Source organism: Dysidea avara, chromosome 4 (genome assembly GCF_963678975.1).
Source record: "Dysidea avara chromosome 4, odDysAvar1.4, whole genome shotgun sequence".
Taxonomy (NCBI): Eukaryota; Metazoa; Porifera; class Demospongiae; order Dictyoceratida; family Dysideidae; genus Dysidea; species Dysidea avara.
Window position 1 is genome coordinate 46,154,399 of NC_089275.1, and position 24,503 is coordinate 46,178,901.

The window sequence follows — 24,503 nt, forward strand, 5'->3', positions numbered from 1 at the left end:
GAATCTGAGAGTGATTTCAGCAGAATACTGTGAATAATGTTCGATTGACACTTTTATGATATATAAACACACTGCTAAGTTATTATTTCACATGTTAGGCAGTAACTGCCTACCATAGCAAATATTGCTTGGTTGTAGGAGGGATTTGAACGGAAAACTGCAGACTGCCAACTGTTATTATGAGCTCTGTGACCATATGTTGATTTGGTGCCAGGTAACATTACGCATTTATTATGGTGTTTAAAATATGCAAAGAAAGGTGTTAAACACATTACAGAGCACCATTACATGATACAAAAGTTACAAATAGTCTACGTAAATCTGTAGATGTTAAACTTCCTTAGGTAAGAAATCATTTTCATTTTACTTAAGAGCTGCCCTATCCTGTAGTGAAGAAAAGTAATGTTACTGAACTAATGTAGCTATTTTTATAACAATAATACATACAATGTTTACACTGCAAACAAGACATTTTACTATTGCTATTGATCATTTTAACCCTTAAACCACATAGGCCAGAAAACTGGCCCAAACACGTGTGCCTTGCACAAAATACTATAACTTTCAAAGCAGCCATCCTATGGCAACACAATTCATGTCATTCTACTTGTGATGTAACAAGGATGAAAATGATACCAAGGGTTTTTCCCTAATGCTAAACAGTGAGGCCAAAACTGGCCAAGTAAATCACTCTTTGGCAAAGAAACACACAAACCCTTTACGTATCTTTATAAAATGATCCATAACTTAATGGTGGTTGTGCTCCTATCAACTTGCAACAAGTTCCGTTCACTTCGCTGTTAAATTTTCTATCAGGCCATATATGACTCACATGAGTAAACCCACCATTGAAACTAAAGACATGGCAGGAATTTTGAAACACAGAGATGCAACTCGCTGTTGTTCATTGCTTCATAATAAGTAAGCCACTGTAGTTACAGTGTTCATTTAACCTTCTCCAAGTAGCCCAGTGAAGAGACTTCTAGTCAATGTGTTGTTGTACATAAGCTATAAGAATTAAGCCCCACCTAGTGTTGCCGTGCTGCCCATACTGTGTAAACACACATTCCCCAAAAGTTCTTTGCGGGTGTAAGGGCTTTGGAGACATTATCATGAATCATAAGTATAACAGGTTTAGAAAAAAATTAAAAAATTTAAGGAGTCATAAAAAAATGGAAACAAAGGAGGTCACCTACACCTGCAGATATACTAGTAGACACATTTAATCACTGATTGTATAGGGTTTAAATGTCCACTAGTATATCTGCAGACGTATAGGCAACCTCCCTTGTTTCCCTAAGTTTTTTTCTATGATCTTTTATACTTATTTGTTTACCGTTTTGTAACATTATTATGACTGGTGAGCCCAGAGGTGATATTTTCAACTGAGCACATGCCCCAACTAACTCAAAAGTGACGTGGCCATTGTGCTGTGTTTTCAGTTATGTTCAGCCTGTTTCACAGCCAATCATCACAGAAAATATGAGCGATTTTCATCTACAAACATAGGGAAGCCATTGCACTAGCACAAATTGACACCTTGAGCTGTCAGCAAAAAGAAATTGGACATAAAGGAGGACAAAGGTAAGTCCATGATACTTGCATTGTATGTGTTGTGCTACGACAAAAGGCACCTGTTGGTCTGAAGCAATGAACAGTGAAAAACCAAGCCTGTAGCCTTTGTTATTATTGAGTTACACTTGTCTGAAGGTAAGCAGGTAGTTAGTCAATCAGTAGAAAATTGCATTGAATAATTTTTATTTTTATTTCGCAGCAGCATTTAGGGTCATACTGAAGGTACTTTTGGGCTTTGTTATACGTAACCAATACTGTCAAGGCACCAGGATTATATTGTGAAGCTGACTTTTGGGTGATATTTTTGGCCAAAAAAACCCAAACCTCTATGATGCCTAATATATAGTACTACCATACTGTAAAATTGTTAAGTATGTTACTAACTAAAATGTGGCCTAGTCTGGGAAAACTGGTTTTATTGCCTATTTAGAAATTCTGGCTTTAAGTATTTAGTGTGTTGAAGTTCACGAATGGTTGAAGCTACATGTGTATACCAAAGTTTTACAACTTTTACACCAATTCCTTACCTTCCAGAGCATCCACTGTACAAGTAGCCAACAACTATTATGCTATGTACAAGTTGAGCTGAACCCTGAGAAAACAACTGAAAAAGAAAGTGTCTCAAGAGAAATAACATTTCAACCAGCTATATGATTAGTGATGACAGTAAAACCTCCAATACAAGCTCAGAAATGGAGCGCAATAATTGATGCACTTAAATGGCTTTCCATTTAAAAATGTAGGCTTTGATTGGATAATTATTCAAATTGTGCCAGACATTTGAATGAAAAAATTTTTAATGGGTTAAATAGTACTAAAATGAGGCAAATTTCAAAAAAGAAGAGTTTTTGAGGGTTCAGCTCGGTGCATACATACTATAGTTTAAATAGTTTTTAACTTGATGTTGACTGTATCAGGTGAACTCCAATAGCTAGGAACGGTGGAAGGGGAGGGCAAGTGGTTGTTTATAGAAACGAATTATAGACCAAATTATGGATCATAAACTGGCTAAAATAAAACGAATGTTACAGCACAAGTCTTTATTCAATACCATGCACAGAACTGTACAACCACAATGCAGTTATCTCCAGGCTGGCCAGAGCTCTATTAAAGCCCTAGATTGCTTATATGGATTGCTTGGGAAAAAGCAGACCACTCAAATATATTTATTGTGAAATTTGATAGTTTATTTGTGTAGCTTTGTGTTCTTGGTGAAAAATCCAGTCATGGGTGATAAGACCAGTTTTCCCAAATCCAGTCACAAATAAGTCAAATAATATACATTGGTTTTTGTATATACAGCTTCTTGTACTGTGTTCATGAAATCATTAAATAATCCCATTTACAAAAATTTACAAGAATTAAATATAACGTTGGTATTCAGAATAGGCTAACCAATACTAAGGTATGCAGATTTTCTAGGTCAGTTATACATATACACTATTAGATACTTTGAGAAAAAAAAGTCTAGATTCTATGGTTTTCCTCACTTAAAAGAATATTTGTAAAAACGTATGCAAACATATGCCCTATCCTAATTTTTCACTTACATTTTCATTATCGTCATCTTGCTTCCAACAAGGTGTACTTATCTGGTTTTGGGACAAAGTTGTGTCTGTTCTCCCATTTGTTATTTGTCTTCTCTGAGAACCTCTTCTTGAATTCCTTAGTAGGATCATCCAAACATGGCCAGGGGCCCTTCATGTGGTTTGTACCTGGCACCCCCTGTAGGGGTAGAACTCATAGTGGTACATACATGTGTCAAGTTAGCTACATAGGATTAAGGACGCTTACATGTACACCAATTTTGCCAACATGTCAGTCTCTTCAGATGACTACTACTACTGTGATGTATTGGAAATTAATTGTAAGTTTACACTTTTTTTTCCAAAACTTTTTGAACCGGGACAATTGTTACATGCTCAGTAAAAGTGGAGTGGAATATATTAGCCTATGGGAATGGTAGACCAAATTACGTATTAAGCACAAACTCTTTAAAACATATGTATTTTACAGTATGCATATGTACGTATTGGTGATAACTGGTCAGAGAGACTACCTTAAACTAGAAGATGTAGTGTTATGTAGGCCACTGCCAAATAGTATGAACATTATACAGTGTATATATGTACTTATACCACTGATGTGTACCACTTACCTTACTACCCCACCTACTCCTGGACCAGAGATAGTAGTCACTTTTACGAGACTTTAATATCTGCATAATACAGAACTTATCCTTATTATCAGTACTAGTTTGGTTGAGTATGCAGTTCCAGTCATCAACAACTTTGTATAAGTGAGCAAAAGGAACATGCTCATCAACCTGTAAGCAATTGCAAGGTCACTGTGACATTCCATACATACATACATACATACAGACAGCTAATTTTGACAATCCATGAAATTAAAACTCATTGCATTTATTATATTGAATAACTTTTTCTAACCACATTCCCAAAGGTTAATTAGTAGTTACTGTTTGTGAATGAGTAGTCCATGACATCCCATAATAATTTTACTATAATATCATGTTTCTGCGTGAAAGATACATGGCCTAAACAAAATTATACGCATAGCAAAAATTAAAATCGGTAAAATTTAAACATGGCTTTCACGAAGGTTATTCATAGTTACTTATTGTCTGTCAAAAGTAATGTCCATGTTTCCAGCTGGTACACAGAACACCACATGCATTTTCCTGGATACCTGATGAGGTTGGAAACAGGTTCAACCTTATACGTACATAACTACAGCCACAATGTTACTATAGCTACATGTAGCTATACATTTGCACAGTTCTATTTGCTAATATTGTGATAGATGATATACAAATATTTTATATCGCACAACACTAGCATTTAGTGATACCGAGGTATTTTTTCCTATTACCGTATATACCATTAGAATGTGATGTTGCATTAAATCTTACATGTTTATAATGATCAACTCTTAACTTTCAAGATTCAACATATTGTAATTAATTGTTGTAGCTATACCTTGTGTTTCTTTCCCTTTCCTTTATTCTTCTGAGCAGTCACAGCTTTCCCTAAATCAGACAGCCCGGTAGCCTTGCTGTCCGCAGCCTTCTTGCCTTTACCCTTCCCACTGGCAGCAGCTGTAAAAGCATGTAGTTCTAGCACTGTCAGTGCTTGCATGGTACATAGTTACTACACACATCCAGAAAAATTTTATTCCATTTTGAGTTTATAGATATAGGTTCTCCTAGACTACTGATAGAAACTAGTTAGCTTTGGAGAACTTTAACATACCAGGCCAGACTTTAATAAACAGGGGTTCCACCCTGGAACATGGTAATTGTCGGTAACTTCAGTCTAGCTAGCTATAGCTACCTCAGTACCGTAAGACAGGAGAATAAAAATTTGATGAATTGGCTGCATAGCAGTCAAATTTTAATTTGTAATAAGCATCTCAAAAGTCAGATCTGTGATTTCTTGCTTTTTGTAAAATCTTACTTTGTCAAAGCCAATTAATTGTGAATTCTGGCATCAAATTTTCCTTTTGTCAATATTAATTTTTCTGTTGTACAGTAGTAGCTAGCTAGCTAGTAATATTTCATACCAAAAAATACGTAATCACTCTCCAGCACTGTTCTTACCATAATCATACTAAGCCTTTAGAAAATACGAGTGAAAATACGTATTACCAGCAATCAGCTTTAAACCATTAAAACGATAATTATTATAGAGGTGCTTATTGCGTATGAAGGGCCTGCCTTCTGACCCCTGATAGCGGGATGGCATCAAATGATTAACCAGGTCATTAGCTATTATTCTAGTGATAGTGAATTGTGCACTTGGCTGCTGGTCGACAAACTAGGTAGTTTCACCCACCTGTGCCCACTCCGTAAACTGATTTCGGGCATGCGCCTTATTTTTGGAGGGTATTTCAGATGAAACCATTGCAAACCCTCCTGTATCCGCTACTGATGTGAGTAGCACAAAAAGAAAATTCACAGCTACATGCATGAATTACTGTATGCAATTTACAAGGGGGTGGATCCACCCTACAAAATTTTGAAATATTATGGCTTAAACTACTCTACACGCAGATACATTTACTGTAACATTGCAATAAAGATATTGAAACACGATAAAATATGTCTGCAAGACAAGAGAAATTAAATAGTACAACTGCACATGTTTCAAATTAAATATGGCCTATTAAAACAACAGTTGTCATGTGGAAAATATTACTTATGCAGCCTTTAGTTCTATAACTATTGTGTTTCTCAAGGGTTGCTATGCAAAATAGAGATAGGTCATGCATTGCAGTCAAGTTGGTAAGGTAGATATGTATGTAGTGTTCTATTAAAGTCCTGTATGATCTACTAGAGTATCTCAATCAGGAAGTACAGTGCTAAGGATATTTATATATACTGTACATTGTTAATGGGAATTCATACTGTAAAATGTCATACATAATACATACTGTACCTGGACTGGAATTTTGTTTAAGAGGATTAGGAGATTCACCACCATCAAGGTTACCTTTTGAACTTGCAGCTCCTACCAAACGAACCACTTGTTTCATCTTCATTACACTTGCATTTAATCCTTGGTCCTGTAAGACTTTATTTGCTATCATTTTTGTTGAACCTTTACTCGTCACACTTTGTGTAGCAACAGCATTAGTGCCACCTTCCTTTTCTCTCGTTTTTATTACTGGTATTTTCTCTGCACTCACTAGATGATAAAAGTTTCTTTATACTATACCATTTCTCTTTAACCACATTCTACATACAAATGTTTAGGTAATTGCATGCATATGGCTGGTAAAAGGTTAGCTATCTATACATTAGCAGAGCAAGTACAGTAGCATATGCCAATCTACATAGAAAGAGTGTGGCTGTATTGATGCTAAGATGCCAATCTCGATCTACTCTCCACATAAGTAGAAACTTTAGTATTAGTTAAGTTATAAGTACATAGTTGTAATCAATTTTTGATTGTATGTGTAGCTAAGTACTGTAGTGGTTGTATGTGTACCCAGGCTGTGGACAGCTTGCCCAAAAACAGTCTTGCTGCATTAAAAAGCCTTAATTTACAATAAATAAATAAATAAATAAATACCTGAACTAGATTTTTGCTTCTTAGCACTTGGGGGTCCGTCAGTAGCATCAGTATTCTTCATGACACCTTTTTTTTTCAAATTCACCTTTGGATCTTTTGCATGCTCTCTTTGCGCAGCACAATCATCAGAGCTGCTTTCCTGTTTTCTCTTTTGTCCTGTGTGGTGGTGACATGGTGAATTAGCCTTCTGTTCTTTTTAAGTTAATATATTAATGTATTATGCTAGTACCATACTTATATTCATTATTACAACAAACAGTAAACCTCCACTTGTACACATACACACATACATACATTACAACTCTTAAACAAGACATCAGTCTACGTACATATGTTTGTTATTGAGCTGAGGCAAGTTATAAAAGTGTATTTTCTGCATTGCTCCACACTTCAAAAGGATACAGAGGGTTACTGCATTCATGATTTTATTACCAATGAAACACTCGCGTAGTTAGGGCTAATGTGCCAGTTTTAAAAGTACAAGCATTAAGCCTATGGGGGTAGAAACTCAGTAAAATTATTTTGCAAGGGAAAAGATACACGCGCACGCTTATGCCACAAAACCAGTTGTCAGTGTAATGAAAGCAAGTGACTGCATTGATTTCTATATCCCATTTTATGTTAACTTTTCCCTCCTCTCACTGCACATTTTCATCCAGTCATTATCTCCACAACATTTCCACCCCCAATGTTTACCCTTCCAGTCATTACCACTAGACAATAGATGTCACCATTCTAAGGATACCATCATGCAGGTAGGAGTAATGCATGCCCTGTGGCAGTTATCATAGTGTATACGCTTCCCCTCACTCTATATGAATTAGCATACAAACATCGCTGATATACCTGTGATGAACTTTAGCTTCTCATCACCTGAATGTCCAGTGATACCAATACTGTCTGTGCTGTTATTTGAGCTGTCGGCCTGTTTCAAACGTTCTATTAGCTCTGGTTTTGTCCCACTTATTTTCAAGTGTCGCTCCTTCAGCTTCTTTTGTAATTCTTCCACTGTTATCTTTGTGATATCTTTGTTTGGTGCACTTCGTGTAACATCAGCATGAATGGTGTCTTCCTGTTTCCTCTTTTTTCCTGGTACACTTGCATCCTTAGTTGAGCTCTCACCAGTCACATTAGGTTTTACTTTATTTTTTGGACCCTTATCTGTATGATACATAACATTTTATACGGCTAGAATTAAAACATAAACTACAGGAAAATGGTGTAACTATAATTTATAATTTACACTGTACTAGTTTTAATTTTAAAATGAAGTAGGGTTCCAGTGATAAAAAGTAGTGAAACAAGAGATGACGGATTGATGGTAGCTATGAGGGAAAATCTCTACTTAGCAGTGTAACAATGTGGGAAATCCCTACTTTGGCATTGAAGCAAATGCCAAAGTAGGGATTTTCCCACACTGCTACTATGCCAAGTAGAAATTTTCCCTCATATGTAGCTACCACCATTAAGCTTGTGGTTATCTAAATTTTCTCCAAAAAAGTTATCATTATGTTTTATTATTCCCAAAACGCATTATTCTTAAAATTATTCCCAATTTTATTGTACTTTAATAATTAAATTTTGCAGCAGACTCTGAAGCAGTAAAAACTGCTAAATCTAGCTGTATCAATCAATGTCAGAAAACCATTTTTGCTAGCAAGATGTTTAGTGATTAGTACAATATAGTAATGAACTATTCTGTGCCAACAAGAGTATATAATAGTAACCAAGAGTATCTAACGGGTGTATTAGCCCGTGATTAATGATTGCGTAAAGAAACACAGAAATTTCAGTAATTGTTCATTTATATTGCCATTAAGGGTTGCCGTATTAACCCTTATGGAAATTTTTTGTGCAACTTGTATGCAGTTTGCAATTACACGCATGCAGTGCTCTTAAGATGGTCGCAAAACAATAACACAACTTTGCATATTCTCTACATGCATACAGTTCAGTAGCAAAAAACTAGTCCAGTGAGTTCTTTTGCTATCATATTGCACATATGTAATTTGCTTTCATACAATAGCATATTCATGCTATCCTTTTACTTGTATATTGCAAGTGTGCATTTTGTTCTCATACAATAGCAATGCATTGTGCTCTTTTTGCTTGCATACTGCATGCTTGCAGTTTGCTTTCATAAGTTTAGCTGTATTAGGGGGTTGGTTTGATCACAAATTACACATGTGTAGTCCACTCTCTTTTTAATAGCCAATCAGATGAAAACAAACAAATGTTTAAAAATTGCACCCAAACTGTTTGCTACTATTGACAACCTGTACAAAGAAAACAAGAAGTACTCTCTATTAGTGGGATGTGGTGTTCTACAAGAAAACTTGTTGTAGCAGTATATGGCATTACAAGTACAGCTGAGGTTGGCATCTTGAGTTGCTGAGGTTGGCGTCTTGAGTCTCCTTGAAAGTTGTGCATCACAGGTGGAGAAACATTTCTAAACATAAATATAATACTACCTCTACTGTTCATTATGGCTTCTTTGTTCTCTGTAACAAGGTGAGGGAGTGTGATTTTTAACCTTTGATTTAAATACTATAGAAATGTACAATTGAAAGCAGACAAGAAGCAGGAGAGTATTTGGACCTGTATCAATTTCTACATTTTGCTTTTGGACAAAGCTCAACTAAAGATCATCTTTGTGAAAAAATTGTGTGTAGTGAGGCCAAACAGTCTGTGGCTTGTAACTGACTTGTAGTTTTGAATTGCATGCATTTCTTGTAGATGTGAATTACAAATTTAAAAGAAATACAAATATGAAATAAATAACCTGAGTTTGCAAGCTGCATGCATGCAGTCGCTCAGCCGCTAAACTGCTCACAATTTGCACACATGCGATGGCACAAATGCAAGTGTTTACATGTAAAAGCTATGAAAATGCACATGTGCAATTGGGCCAAATACTAACATGCACACACATGCATTTGATTACATGCAAATATATGTGTGTTTATGTGTGCAAATCTTCATAAGGGAAGCCAAATTCAGCCACTAAACCAAGTGAAAATATGATAGCCTATGGCTAATGTGTAAGTTCTGGCACTGCCAAGCAGATCCCTGAAGGCGTGGCAACACGCTCATTTGTGCAACCGTTGTTTTAGCAAGCTGGGATTATCTTAGGTCCTTACCGGGGGTTAATCTTGGGGGGAATGGGGGGCACAGCCCCCCCCCCAAGTTTATACCTAAAGCCTTGAGAAATGGGTATATTTACGCCTAAATTTTCAAAAATTTCCTGGGGAAGCATTCCCCCAGACCCCCCTAGAATCCAAAGCAGCTTACTTTGCCCCCCCCCAAGCTTAATATTCTGAGTTTAGCCCTGCTTACTACACTTTGTACAATATTAACTGTTGATACTTGGTTGAATAACACAGAAAACTGGCCAACAAAGACCCATTACTATGTACGCATTTCAAATTACCATTTCGCATAAATGAACAATTACTGAAATATCTGTGTTATTTTATATGCAATCATTAATCATGGGCTAATACACTGCTCAACATTCTCACTGTTTTTATTATATACTCTTGGTGCCGATCATTCTATTGAAGTAAATGACTGCTCTATTAGAGTACCTTGATCTTGATATAATTTTATGCTCTAAAACTGCACCAAAATGCTTTCATCCCATCATTATTCCCAAAATTATTCAGGCATAATTTTTACATCTCTAACCATCATCTCTTGTTTCACTAGTTTGAATCACTTCGTTTTAAAATTTTTATTACACTAGTACTAGTTTATTAACTTTATGTTACAGCATATGTAGCTATCAAATGGTACGGTAGTACTGTTTAAGTAGGGATTCCCTCAAAAATCTCATACGCTGCCCAAAACTTCGCCTTCAAAAATCACCCTAGAGACATTTTACGTGACGAAAATTACCTTTATGGAATAGTACTAGTCCATATATGTAATACATAATACAGCATTAAATATAACAAACCACTTACAGGTGGCTGGATGTGTCTTGTCTTTTCTTTTATCTTCAATCAGGTTGCTTGTCTTCTTCATCCAATGAAACCATATCGAGGCATTAATTTTCTGTAACAACGCTTTCTTTCAGCACCATATGATGCCACAGAATTATTTCAGAGCTGAATTCCAGAAGCACTTCAATTCTGATACTGCTATAAGAGGTACACTTGCTAGATATCTGCAACTTCACGATTGGGATTCGGTTCGCGATAAGTTTACGACCACGCCCACAAAATAAAGATCTTGGTGGACTAATAACGAAAGAGTATGGAAACTCCACCTCTTAACAATCTAGCTATTTATTTAACAGTAAACAAGATCACCTTACTCCTTATTGGTCTAGCTAGCTGAACACCCCTTGGCTGGTCAACTTGAGATATACTCTAATACAACAGTCATGTATGATAGAACAGTTACAAGTTACATTGGTCTGGTAGACATAGCTATTTTTATAAGAAAAAGAAGCAAGCACAATATAAAATCAGTATATTACATTATTGTTCTAAAGGAGACAGGTACCCCTCAAGGTTGATGGCTGGAGGCACACAGAGACACTTGGATCTAGAATGCGATCCCCTGATACACATGAAGAGCGCAGCAAGGAGAACCCACATGGTACAATACCTTATTGTCAATGAAGCTCAGCTAGATCATTGAGGGGCATGGCCACAGCACTGATTATAGAGGCAGGCAGGCAGATAGTCAGTAGAAAATTCCATTGAATATATATATAATTATTTTAAAAATTTCATAACAATTTATTGGAAGCCTTTAGAATCATACTGAAGGCACTTTTGGGCTTGGTTATACCTAACCAATACTGCCAAGGTGCCAGGATGGAGTTGTGAAGCTGGTTTTTGGGTGAATTCTTTGGCTGGGAAAGCCAAAATCTCTATGATCTCTAATATACGGTTCTACCGTACTGTATGAAACAGTTTCATAAGTAACAGCTTCAGTTGTGAAACTTCATTGCTTTCGTCGTGCCATACAACATGTCGTGACATAAACCTCTATGGCATGTGGCATAAAAATTTCAATGTCATGGCATCCCTAATTTAGGAGAGGATATACTATGTTTACTTAGTGTGGCATTTATTATAGTTGATAGTTAATAAAAATCAATGTGGGTATTATTCAAACTCAACCATTATAGCTACTTGTTGTTTGAAAACAATGTTTAAACCATTGATGGTGACACTACTCAAGTGCAGCTATATATTATTGAAGGTGTAACATTTAACCAAGGAAACATATATGTACAATAATAGTGTGTATACTGTGTATATTCCTTCCCCTTATCCTCCCAATTATACCACCACACAATACAAGATGATAAAACTACACCTGGATCATTCTTTGGTTTCTTGACATTTGGAGGTCTGGTGGTATCAGTACTCTCTGTGTAGCTATTTGAGCTGTCGGCCTGTTTCAAACGTTCTATTAGCTCTGGTTTTGTCCCACTTATTTTCAAGTGTCGCTCCTTCAGTTTCTTTTGTAATTCTTCCACTGTTATCTTAGTGCTACCTTTCTTTGGTGCACTTCGTGTAACATCAGCATGAATGGTGTCTTCCTGTTTCCTCTTTTTTCCTGGTACACTTGCCTTCTTAGTTGAACTCTCAGGTTGATGGCCAGTTGCATTAGCCTGTCTTGTGCCTACATGTAAACATTCAGTAAGTAGTTACATGTATACACAGTGACAAAATATTGGGTTGCCAAATGAACAATTTTTTTTACAATCACTTTTTTAGCATTTCTCGACATTATATAAGCTTTGTGAGATTTCAGTGCCAATACCTGTGGAATTTCCAACCAATTTAACCAAAACTAAAAGCCACTATATTGGCAATCATTTGACAATCTATAATAAAGTCAACACATATGACTAATGGATATAACCAAACCTACGTATACTTGGCATAATATTTACACACCAAATATTAAAACACGTATATTTCTGAGATATAACATGTACAAGATTTCACCATTCAAAAATCTATTGATGCCAACGGACAACCAACTATCTCGCAGTACACACTCACCTTGTTGTAACAGTTGTTTGACATTGTTAGCCAGACTGTTCAGTCCAATAACTGTAAGAGCTTCTATCACTTTATCCCAACTAGCTAGCTTATCAGTGTTCAGCCATTTACTAAACATTTTCCTACAACATGTTTTGACATCATTCTTTGCGTCTCCTTCAATGATGTTCAGTTCATTTTCATATTTTGGTTCCAGTAACTGTAGTCCCAGGTAATACCATTGGTCAGTGACTACATTATTTACTAAATCTCTCAACACAGGACGATCATGACCTACACAACACATAGACAAAGTTAATTCACTATCATTTTATTATATCAACATCAGCATGGCATTTTAAGGTTATAATAAAACTAGTACCGTCATATTAACAACTTCTTACACTTTTACTCATCCAGACAAATTTGCAGGCTACTATAGTCTCATATTGTCAGACCAATACATGCCAGGAATTTGAGCATTTGTATTTGATAAGTGTTTGGTGCTTATATTGTACTGGCAGCGTGACTCTATAACTGACTCTGATAAATACAAACGTTCTGTTTGTTTCTACATGTGTGTGATCCAGATTGATTGTTGAGTGGCATTTTTACTATGAAGGCTGGGCTCACTCCAATCAGCAAAAAACTTGAACTCACAATAATAATTTTCATCAAAGTAGAGGTTGTTGATGGAGTTAAGGATTTCTGCTGTCTATTATCATCAGGTTAGTAGGCATGGTAAAGTCTTAAGTGCTGACGACAACCTCTTGCCATTATGTTGTTCTTGAGGCTTTCCTTCTCTAAATACTTTATTGTTGCTTCATTTCATCCTTACAGTTACCATTTTAGCTGTAGTTCTCCGAACGTTTATTCTGTTTATTAAAGCCAAATCGAACTGCAGGATTGTAATTATTTATATGGGGTAAGTGGAGCGGACCAGACTCACATCCCTAGCAGGTCCATTTCAGAGTGGTTTGATATGGTTGAGTTCGATATGGTACGTGTTTACACTAACTTGGAAATCGCTCTGATTTGAGATGGTTCAAACTAGGGCTGTAGGTCAATTATTGCTAACTGGCACCATGACAAGATGAAACATAACTATATATGTTTCATCTTGTCACAGAGTACATGCATTAAGTGAACAAACTTATTTAGATCAGGATCTCCTGTATAGCTACTAGCTAAATTGTAGCCACATAAGTAGGCTATTCAGTATCTGAGATTTAGTGATTTAGTTACAATATATGTAACTTCTAAGTTTAAAGTTGGAGCTTCAAAATTATTTTCTGAAGAAGCTGGAAACAAACTGTCAGATAAAGGTACTTTTATGTGAAGGTAATAAACACCACAGCATAACGGCAGTATGTTTTGGAACCACTTTTGGCAACTTTCAATATGTCTAAAAATTGCTACTTTGTTTGGCAAATATGGAATCAAATGATTACCATGATTGGTAACTAAGTTACTGCAACCATCAGAAGTCATCAGATCAACTCAATACCTGAAATACGGTATGTAACATTTTGTTTACTATGTACGTAGGTATACAATATTCAACAAATCTCAAAAACAATTTGCCGATATACAGTATGCGATCCTTTAACCTTTTTCCCCTTGTAGCTAGTGGTTCATTAATTTCTTTGTAACATAGTTTATGACTGCTAAACCACAACAATAGGGAAAGAAAGGCAACAGACATACGTATCACAAATCTGAATTGCCTTAACAATCAATAAAACCAACACAGCAATTCACTTCATTTTTCAATATTCTGAATAGCAGTACAAGAAGTCCCTCTACATGAATTATTTCAAATGCAATGGATGAGGTACTAACATTACCATTGATAGATTTTTCAGTCAACTAAGGCCATTAAGTGTTTGCAGGATACATTACAATAAATAAACATCCATTCAACATAACTACAAAACACACTGTAGAAAGTACAATACGTACATGACAACAAATACTAGCTACTAGCAAGTTCACCAATCAGAAGATGTTTATAACCAGGCAGGCAGCCATACAGGCTGAAGACTGGCCGTGGGTGTGCCTGTTTTACTAAAATTGTTTTCTGAAAAGTGTAGGTGTGTGTGTGTGTGTGTGTGTGTATGTGTGTGTGTGTGTGTGTGTGTGTGTGTGTGTGTGTGTGTGTACTACGGTACCTATGTTTTTGTCCATACGCACCCATGTGAGCAAAACCACTAAATTGCAAAAGCAGCCTGCATGCAATAATTAAGTGAAGTCTATAGTAAACTTCCGCACAAGTACACTTTGCTTTGAGGTGGTTTCTTTTTGGCAGTCTGAAATATGGATGGGTGTGGCTACTCTGCTCAGACTTGTAAACTATCTTCACTTTGGGTTAGAACTGTACGGATTATCGGATCGGTTAAAATATCAGCCATTGACATGGAAATTTTTACCCAAACATACAGGGTTGTACTATAACTGCCTCATTTTGATATACTGTTCAGCAAAAGAACACTAGAACACAGGTATCAATATGGCATCTCATAGTACAGCAATTGTTCAAAGAGAACAATGAGCCACTGGCGCCAAACAGCTGCACAGATAACATACAATACTGATGTATAATCTGTTTATGTACAAACTATTGCTACTGTATAAATATCGGTCATGATGTCAGTCCTCGTACTGATTTGTACCAATTCCAATAATGAAGATCCACCATAGTCACACACGACCTGTGGTGTTTATTGATATAAGTGTCCCTTAGTTTGCTTGAAGTGTTTCTGCAATCAGTCCAGTCACTAGGGCTGGAATGAATATTGAAATTGAACATTCACTAATAAAGTGTTCGAACATTCAAAGCTTCAGTGTTAGCTTTCAAGTCACAGATTTTCTTGTATTTATGCACATCCTTCATAAGTTTTATCTTACTAATCCTATTTAATAAGTTTATAAGTACTAAATAATGTGATTGATTATTGCAAATGGGCATGTCCGCTATACTGCACTCATGCATAGGTAAACACCAACTAATGGCTAAAAGTACAATTGCCATGCATTATCATCTATCATTTTATAAGGTGTTTTAGGCTACAACTATGGTAGCAAGCTATGGTTTAAAAGTGGGCATGAAACACGAAGATCGATTACAAAGAGACGAACATTGATCACACAAGATGAATAAGCAGCTGCAATAAAAATAATGACGCTTATTTGTAATTCTTTTGTAGACTATGCATGAGTGCATTACGAAGCTTCAAAGAATCCTTTATAATTACTTAACGTTTGAATCCACGAAACATTAGAAACTTCGTCCCAGCCCTCGGAAGATTTGTGCACCCCAATTATCAATTACTGACTCAAAAGTGAAGTGGCCTTTATGCTTTGTTTTCAGCTATGTCCAGCCCGTTACACAGCAATATAAAGAATAAGAGAAACACTTCTTCAATTAATCCAGTCTCCACAGAAAACATGGACCAATTCCCATTTAATTTAGGGAAACTATAGTCTGGCAGCATCCCTTCGCATAGAGTAGGGGCAGGTGCTGCCCTTTGCATAGTCTGGCAGCGCCCGCCCCTTACTCTGAAAGCAATGGACGGTTGCAGCCAGACTAAGGAAGTTATTGTGCTAGATACCGCGAATTGACACCTTGAGTTGAAGAACTGGGACACAAAGGAGGATATAGGTAAGTCCATGATGTGTGCAGTGGCAGGCAGGCAGTAGAAAATTCCATTGAATAATAAGTTTTGTAGCAATCTATTGGAAGCATTTAGGGTTGTACTGAAGGTACTTTTGAGCTTGGAACTAACCAATACTACCAAGGCATCAGGATGGTATTGTAAATCTGGTTTTTGGGTGATATTTTTGGACAAACCTCCATGATCCCTAATATACAGTACTATCATACTGCATAATAATTAGGCCACTCCAAATAAATTCTGTTTCTTGTCCACCACCCACACCTGTTTACAGTCAGCACTAAACATTCCATTGTATTTGTCTGCTTGTTTTTCTTGCATATATACTCAGTACAATAATTGATCTTGTAGGGGTGACATGTGGTTACAGCCAGGCAAGATGAAAATGAATATAACTTTTCTGGGGCTTGCTGTTCATCAAATGGAGCTGCACCTTTGTAACTAATGCATTGGAGTATAATGATATGTGTCACACAACATACCTGATTCCATGCAAACACTATATGTTTGCACTAATAACTGTATCACACAGAGGTGGCATTATGTAACCGCATGTTGTGTTACATCTGCACGCATGGGATAATGTGAGAGTGAAACTATAAGTACATGTACCATTTGGACTGGACATGATGTTGGACACGAGTTACAATGCACCAAACCTTATGTGCTGATACACGTTTCATTACTGGTGCAGCATATGCGCTGTGTTGGTATGTGCTGGACAACTGCTAGAAAAAGTATAGCGACAGGCTGGACTCGGTAGTCCCTGTGCCCATGAAAGCTAACCCACATGGAGAGATATCAGCAGATGAACCTGCTATCACAAGTAGTACGCAGAGGGCAGCAGAGAGAAAGACAGTGTGCACCTTATCCAGGTCAGCTGCAGAGTCCCCTGGGCACAATCAGCCTGCCCAGTATAATAATAATACGCAAGGGAGAGATACCCAAAATAGAAAACGGAGCTAGTGCGTCACGGCGATCTTGACCCATGCATGTTCCTTGTAGTAAAACCTCGAGTAAACATAGCTATTAAGGGGCTTATTATACCTCCCTAAGAGCAGCCATGATAGCTACGCACTTGAATCGGCCAAGAACGTAACGGCAGTAAACTGAATGGACCAGAATCCAGGGAGTTCACAAAATGCGCAGCTCTTACGATAGTTCACAAATTGCACAACAATTTATAAATTGTTGCGCATTTTATGAATTCACAAAATGCGCAGCGCAATTTATAAACTGCGCAAATTCACAACTTAGGGAGCAAGGCATTCCATCTGACCGATCTCGTCCTGGCGACATATACCACCCTGACTTTCATCTTGGTCGTCCTGCCTATTTTGATCTCTCCGTCAGGAGTACCACTCAGTCTGCTGTCATATCTTCTGCTTCTTCTCAGGCTGGGGTGGCCGCTGCTGTTGGTGAGATAGCTAAGGACAACCAATACCAGGACATTGTAAATGATAATGGAGGAGATTTTATCCCTCTTGTATGTGAGACCTTTGGTGTTTGGTCACCATATGCCCTATCAATTTTAGGATCCATAGCTGACAGAACAACTGTTAGAAACGGTTTACCACGAAAGTTTGCTAGGCGCCAACTTCTCCAGCAACTGTCGGTGACTTTGTGGAGGTACAATGCAAAAATGATACTCCACCAGTATTCGCTTACTGCTGAGGACGAACTGATTTCCTGACTTTGACATTGGTTAAGTTAAGTACATATAGGTAGTAATAAGTATATAGTTAGGTAATAAGTAGTAGTATGTTGTAGTTTCCAGTATGTAATATTATGGCTTTTAAGATATGAGCTCAAACATACCGGAATTCACAGAGCCTAACAATGGCAACGGCAACGGTTATGCACCTATCAATGTTAATCCCCACCCCCCCCTCCCGGGAATCATAGGGGATTTAGTGGGGATTTAGTGCACATTTGATTCAGAACAATGCCCCAAAGGTGGGGGATTTGATCGCAACAGACATGCTTCAGTGTACCTTTAAAAAGTGCACGTGAGTAACTTCCGCAATAGATGACTGCATGTGAAAAATTAGTTTTATCTTGTCTCAATCGTCGTTGGTGCTTTTAAGCGATTCTTCTTAATGGAAACGAAAAGGGAGAGAACAGTATTAGTTTTGATGGGAGACCACACAAGAACAGTGAAGTATTTCGTGTATGACCGTGAACAGCCGGCTGAAACAGACGTGGAAGCAGAAGTTCAACTATTAATTGACGCTATCAAGGAGCAGTTTAATGATGTGCTGTTAGGCTACGACTTTTTCATCCAAGTGAAGAGGGAGACTAAGGATTGGGGAAGCGTGTTTATTGATTATGATGGTAGCGAAATAAGCGACAAATCTGTGATAAGAATAGTCCACAAGGCCAAACCTGTGGCACAAGTAAGGTTTCATGTAGCCACTGATGTGTGTAGGTATGATAGCCTGTGCTATACATGAGGCAGCTACAGCTATGAAAATGCATTTAAGGTTGTGCGTGGCTGTGTTGTGAAGTAGTTGTGCATTTAAACACTTGGAAAATAAACTTACCTGACTGGGGACCAGTTTGGCAAGGGTTATGCAGCTGAGAGCTGTTTATACATGAAGTTAGCTTTCATATTGGCAGACAGGTGGGACATGAATTATAGCTAATGCTTTGTTTTGGTTGAGATGCAGGCTTTGCTGCTCACTATTAATGTTTGCCATCATGTGCTTAAGGGGGATATTGCTCTTCTGTATGTTGTCCTGTAACTGCTAGCATTGATCTGGCTTGTTCAGAGCAAGGGCATCTCATCTGTATTCCAGGGGAAAAATCACAAGGGGGGTTGTTGTGTAGTCTGGCAGTTTCATTGTTCAGTTTCCAAGAATTTCAGAACCCACCCATGAACCACACCTACAAAGTCTTTGTGGACCACATGTAATAAGCTCATGACAAATACATTTTGTTTGTTGTAGTTCCCATGGCTTGTTTTTGAGGTAACACATATAGCTGTGTCTGCATGATCTCCTGTATTATTGAACTCCAGTGTTTCAATTGCTGTACATGTTCTTGTTGGAACATTTGTAGACTGTTCCAGTGCAGGACCCATCCCTCATGCAAGGAAGTGAACAGGGTTGTACACAGACTACTCAACAGGGTAGATCCATGGTTCGATTATGCTTATCAAGGAATATGCAACTTAGTTCACCAATGGTATGCATAGTTTGTAACTTTATGTTTTGTATTCATGTGTTATACTTTGAATATAGGAATTTCGTAGTGCTGTGAGTGAGGAGTACATTAAAGAAAACTCTAAAATATATGGCCGCCTGGGAAATAGAAGATTATCTAAATATGAAAATGAAATTAATCGCTGTAGTATGAATCTTTGTCTTGAAACTCCTAGCCTTTTATCAGACCGCAAAACTCTGCTGGAAAAAGCTAAGCAAGCAATTGATGCTAATGGATATGTGTACAAAAAAGGAAAATCTCGCTCACATAAATTAAATCCAAGCCCAGATTCAGATGCCAAACGTATTAAACTTAACAAAGAGGTCCGTCTGTCAAGAATTGAAGAAATCAATGAAAAAGTTAAAGACATAACAGACCAGATTGGATTCAAAGAAAAACATAGAGAATCAGCTAACAACCTGCATCATTATAAAGAGTGTGATAAACTTACTGAACAAATATCTTCCTTGAAATCAGAAAAACGAAAATTAGATCTTGAACTTAAATGTCTACATAAAAAGCAACAACAGTCTAGGTGGTATCATAGCCATAAGAAAAAAAGTACATCATCATTATCGTCATCTGGCTATGAATGTAGTGTCTCCAGCAGCCAAGGTTCAATAGAATGCTCTGAAGCTGAAAATCAGAGCTCAAAAACCATGCATCTTGATTCTGATTCTACTGCAACTTGTTCTGAAGGGGCACATGAAAACAGATTGGTGAGTTCTGAATCCATTATAATAAATTCTGATGAGGATATAGGTGATGGAAAGGAGCAAACAGAGAATACACCAGATAATATTGAATCCCCACAGAGTACAGATGATGACACGGAAAGCAGTCAGTATTTTTAGTAGGGCCTCCCCATCGTGATATGGGGAGGCCGTTAAATGAATTGTTACTCTGTTACTCATCTGAGAAAAAAAAGAGTCTTTCTACTTCCATACAGGAATTTAAAAATGTATATGTATCTGGAATATGTGGTCTTAGTTTGTGCGAGTATGTTTCTGCTTGTACTGCTAATTGTGTTCGGTTTCATATGACCCCTTGTAAGAAATGTAATGGAATGCTAACAGTGGCACAAATTGTACTTGATAATGGATATTGTATGCTTTCAGAGGCATTTAAGACAGTATCTCCTGGAGTTAAATATACAGCTGAACATGCAAGACGAAAACTGCTCCAAATGCCACTGGTTTCCATTAATATAGGTGAGCAGAACTCAGGAAAGTCTTTTGCCATACTTATGGAAAAATATCCAGACACTGACTACTTAAAAATTAGCAGGATTTTTAATGGGCTTGTTCTTCAGCAGTCCTCTGACAACAGCACTCCACTTGAAAAATCTGTTGTTAAATTGTTGCTTAATATTGCAAAATCTGATAGTGAGCGTAAATGTTTACGGTTTGCAATTTATCGGGCTTCTGGTATGAGTGCCACTCAAGCCCGTAAAAGATATGGATTTGAAAATATGTCAGAAATAGAAGAAGCAATAAAAAACACCCAAACCGTTCATGAAGCTATTACAGACTTAGCAAACATTGAAGAAAAGGCATTACTTCTTTCATGTGGAGTTGAAGTAATAAATTCTTCCTCATCTGAGTCGGAAACAAGTAGTGATGAACTGCAAACAGTTGAAGAGAATTTAGATATCTTAAAATCTATTGATGATGTGCCAAAATTATTGCAGTCCTGCCAATATAATTGGTTCAAAATAATACAAAAAATTGAAGACTCCACAGGAACTGAGATAAATTACTCATTATCAGAATCACCATATGAAGTTTATTCCAAAAAAAATCACATTTCTGAAGATAACAATAAATTGTTAAGGCAGTCATTTTTTGCATATTGCTCAACAGAAATAGATTTTCATGAGAGTGATCGTATTGCTAGATCTATTAATGGAGAAGTAATCTCAGAATCAGAAGCTGACAATGCAGAAGATATTGTAACTGTATCAGAACCTTTAAGTGCTGAAGGGAAGGTTTTAATCCAGAAAAAAAGGAGGGCAATTCAAAGGACCAAAAAACGAAAAATAGAAAAGGCTATAGCAGAGAAAAGATTATTGTGTCGACGTGAATCAAAAAGAGCCAGTAAGATATTAGAGCAATGTCCAGATATTGGAGATAAAATTGAAACTTTTGTTCAGCAGCACAATGTTGGTGCTGATGCTTGGAGACGCACTGGCGTACTCACTTTTGATGGCAATGTCAAACTTAAAGAAAACGTGACATATGAAAAAATTCGTCAGTATTTACAAAATGTTTATAAAAGAAAATTTTCATATGGAACAGTGATACAACTTTGTGTACCCAGAAATAAGAGAAGACGTTCAGCTACATGATACAAAGGAATAGCAAAGGTGACAAACAGGAGAGCTAGAAAGGGATTTAATCTAAAGTTTAATCCTGATGAGCATTGGAGCTGTGCATTTTACAAAGGATTAAATAAATTACAATACACTGATGGAAGAAATATAGTGAACATTAATCGGGACGATGCAGCAGGATTTCGGTTAGACACTTTAACTACCTGTAAACAGTATTCCACACCAACTGTGGAAAATCAACCTATTCTTACTACTAGAACAGACTTCGTTAACAAGCACCCTTCCGTGTTGCAGACTACATCATACAACTTTACGCACACTTCTACGACTGATGAAATTTGTGTTGGGGTAGTGAAAGCGGCCAGGCTTCACCAAAAGAACCCTACTCAGCACATGGCAGATTTATGCATGTTGGAGTCTAAGCCTGAACTGTCTTTGGCTTTTATCAATCCCTTGAGTGGTGCACACAAACAAATTGAATGTATAAGGGTTGATGGAGCAACAGATGAAGGCCCAAACCATGAAGAGGTCCAGTTCCTTTGGACACAGCATCATATTGCTAAAGAAAAAATAGTTACTTTAGTGACAACTAGGAGTAGTGGATCATCCTTTCTTAACAGAGTGGAATTGCAAAATGGCTGTCTTAGTTTGGGTCACGCCAATACATTTATTCCTTCCACTATAGGTGGAAGCTGCATGGATGAGACTACAGGAGAAATTGATCCGGAAAAGTTGAAAAGAAATTTGAATTTGGCTATTGATGCATATATTAATAGGGTCAATGGATGTCCGTGTGGTGCAACTACTATACAATTGTACAAAGGTGAGTGCAGTTCTGAGTACACAGTAGACCGGAAAACATTAATCATTTTCCTGAAAGGCTCTAAAAAAGAAAAATTAGCTTTACAAAAAACATATCCAGACATTTATAAAGAGTTTCAGACCATTTGGAATATTCATAATAGCCATATGATTGGTCATTTACCATCACAATACATATTTATGTTAACATGTTGCTATAAGCCAGGGTGTACGCATCCAGTGTGCAAAAAAGGAGAGCCCACTGAGCCTGTGAATTGGTATGTAGGCGGACCACCAATTGCAACACTTCCTTTTCCTGCTAAGGATGACGAGAGACCAGGGCATTACAAGACTTCATATATCAATGTTAATAATTCTGAATGTGTTAAATCGATAATGCAGCCACCTTCTACAATCATCAAGCAAGAATTTTCTAAGCTGATTAACTACCCTCCTTCAGATACATTTATACAACGACTGTCAAAGAAAGTCATGCTTACATCAGATAGTGTAATGTTTTGGTTAGACCATCTTCATACAGTGTTGTTAAATCGCAAGCGAGGAGCTGCAAAGGCAGCTGTTACAAGGCGAGCTAAAAAATTGAATTCTGTAGCTGTTACCTTACCGTCTGACCCATCATCACCAGTTAGTTTACCATCTGACCAGACTGACAATGAAAATATGGTGAATGTTGACACATGCTGTGGACAGTGTGAAAAGAAGTATGACGATGTTACAGAAGAAGAGTTATGGATTATGTGTGATATGTGTGATTCCTGGTATTGTGGAGATTGTGAAGGTGTTCTTGAACCTCCTAGTACTGATCTTTATATTTGTTTAAAATGTAGGGACAGTAAGTAATTGTTGTTGTTTTGACTATTACATATTGTAACAAAGTGCTTTCAAGTTGTAAAAAAAAAAATCAATAGCTATGTTATAAACGATTTGCACGTTACTGATTGGTTGTATAGCTTGGTTTTTCAAGCACTACGTTTACTTTTGAAATCTACCTTGGAATCAGTCATCAGTCTTGTGAGCTGCAGTCTAAAAATTGTAGCAAGTCAAATCCCCATATGATCCCCTATGTGGAGCCCGTGTGTGTAGTTGGGGATTTGATCATAAATCATGCCCCATGGGAAGGGAATTTGATTTTTTAAAAGGTCAAATCCCCTACTAATCCCTTGTAATTCCCGGGAGGGGGTGGGTGGGGATTAACATTGATAGGTGCATTAGCGAAACGCGTCATTCGCACCCACAAACAATCCGGAAACTTCGTAGTAGAATCCCCACAATCTCGGGATAGGCCAACGACGATGCTATACTATGTTCACCAGAGCCCCGCCCTCACACAAAAGAAAGAAAAGGGCCTGGCTACGCGAGAATAAACCAAAAATGATCAGGCCGGACAAATATTTTGCCCTGGACCAAATTATAGTTTCTCGTTAAAAGCCATGGCCATCATATAAATTGTCTAAAGGCAACAGTCACTCAGCACCCCTCAGTAAATTTATAGGTGGTTGATATTTTTGGCGGGAAATTCAAACCTTACGGTATTTTTCCATTGTGTATATCAATTAGTAACCTTACGGTACTACCTCATTTGTCTATGACCCGGTCTGATGGCTGGTGTCACACTTACTTACCACTGGCATTGATCCTCACTTCGGACATTCTAGTAGTAGTAGCACGGTTAGTCTCGTCCTCGCCTGCGTCCTCTCCGGGATGGCGCTTATCGATTAGAGATTAAAAGCGCCCCCTCCGAGTGGCGCTTATAATGGATGAATTTCATAATAACAAAAGTTGCCCCTAGCAACCT

At 37.3% G+C, this 24,503-nt stretch overlaps 1 protein-coding gene across 3 annotated transcripts; it reads right to left on the reverse strand.

Annotated features, from left to right (window-relative positions):
- Nucleotides 1-215: 215 nt before the first annotated feature.
- On the reverse strand, nt 216-24,470 carry LOC136252447 (uncharacterized). Of its 3 annotated transcripts, none has more exons than XM_066044875.1 (10): nt 24,331-24,470; nt 12,698-12,970; nt 12,003-12,311; nt 7,515-7,829; nt 6,669-6,824; nt 6,033-6,281; nt 4,575-4,693; nt 3,734-3,901; nt 3,126-3,300; nt 216-384 (listed from the first exon to the last, which is right to left on the reverse strand). In XM_066044875.1, the coding sequence occupies exons 1-9, from the start codon at nt 24,356-24,358 to the stop codon at nt 3,139-3,141; spliced, it is 1,779 nt and encodes a 592-aa protein (XP_065900947.1). In that variant the 5' UTR covers nt 24,359-24,470; the 3' UTR covers nt 216-384; nt 3,126-3,138. The 3 variants fall into 3 exon arrangements, with proteins under 3 accessions (XP_065900947.1, XP_065900949.1, XP_065900950.1); XM_066044877.1 differs by having other exon boundaries at nt 24,327-24,418; XM_066044878.1 differs by lacking the exon at nt 6,033-6,281.
- Nucleotides 24,471-24,503: the final 33 nt, after the last annotated feature.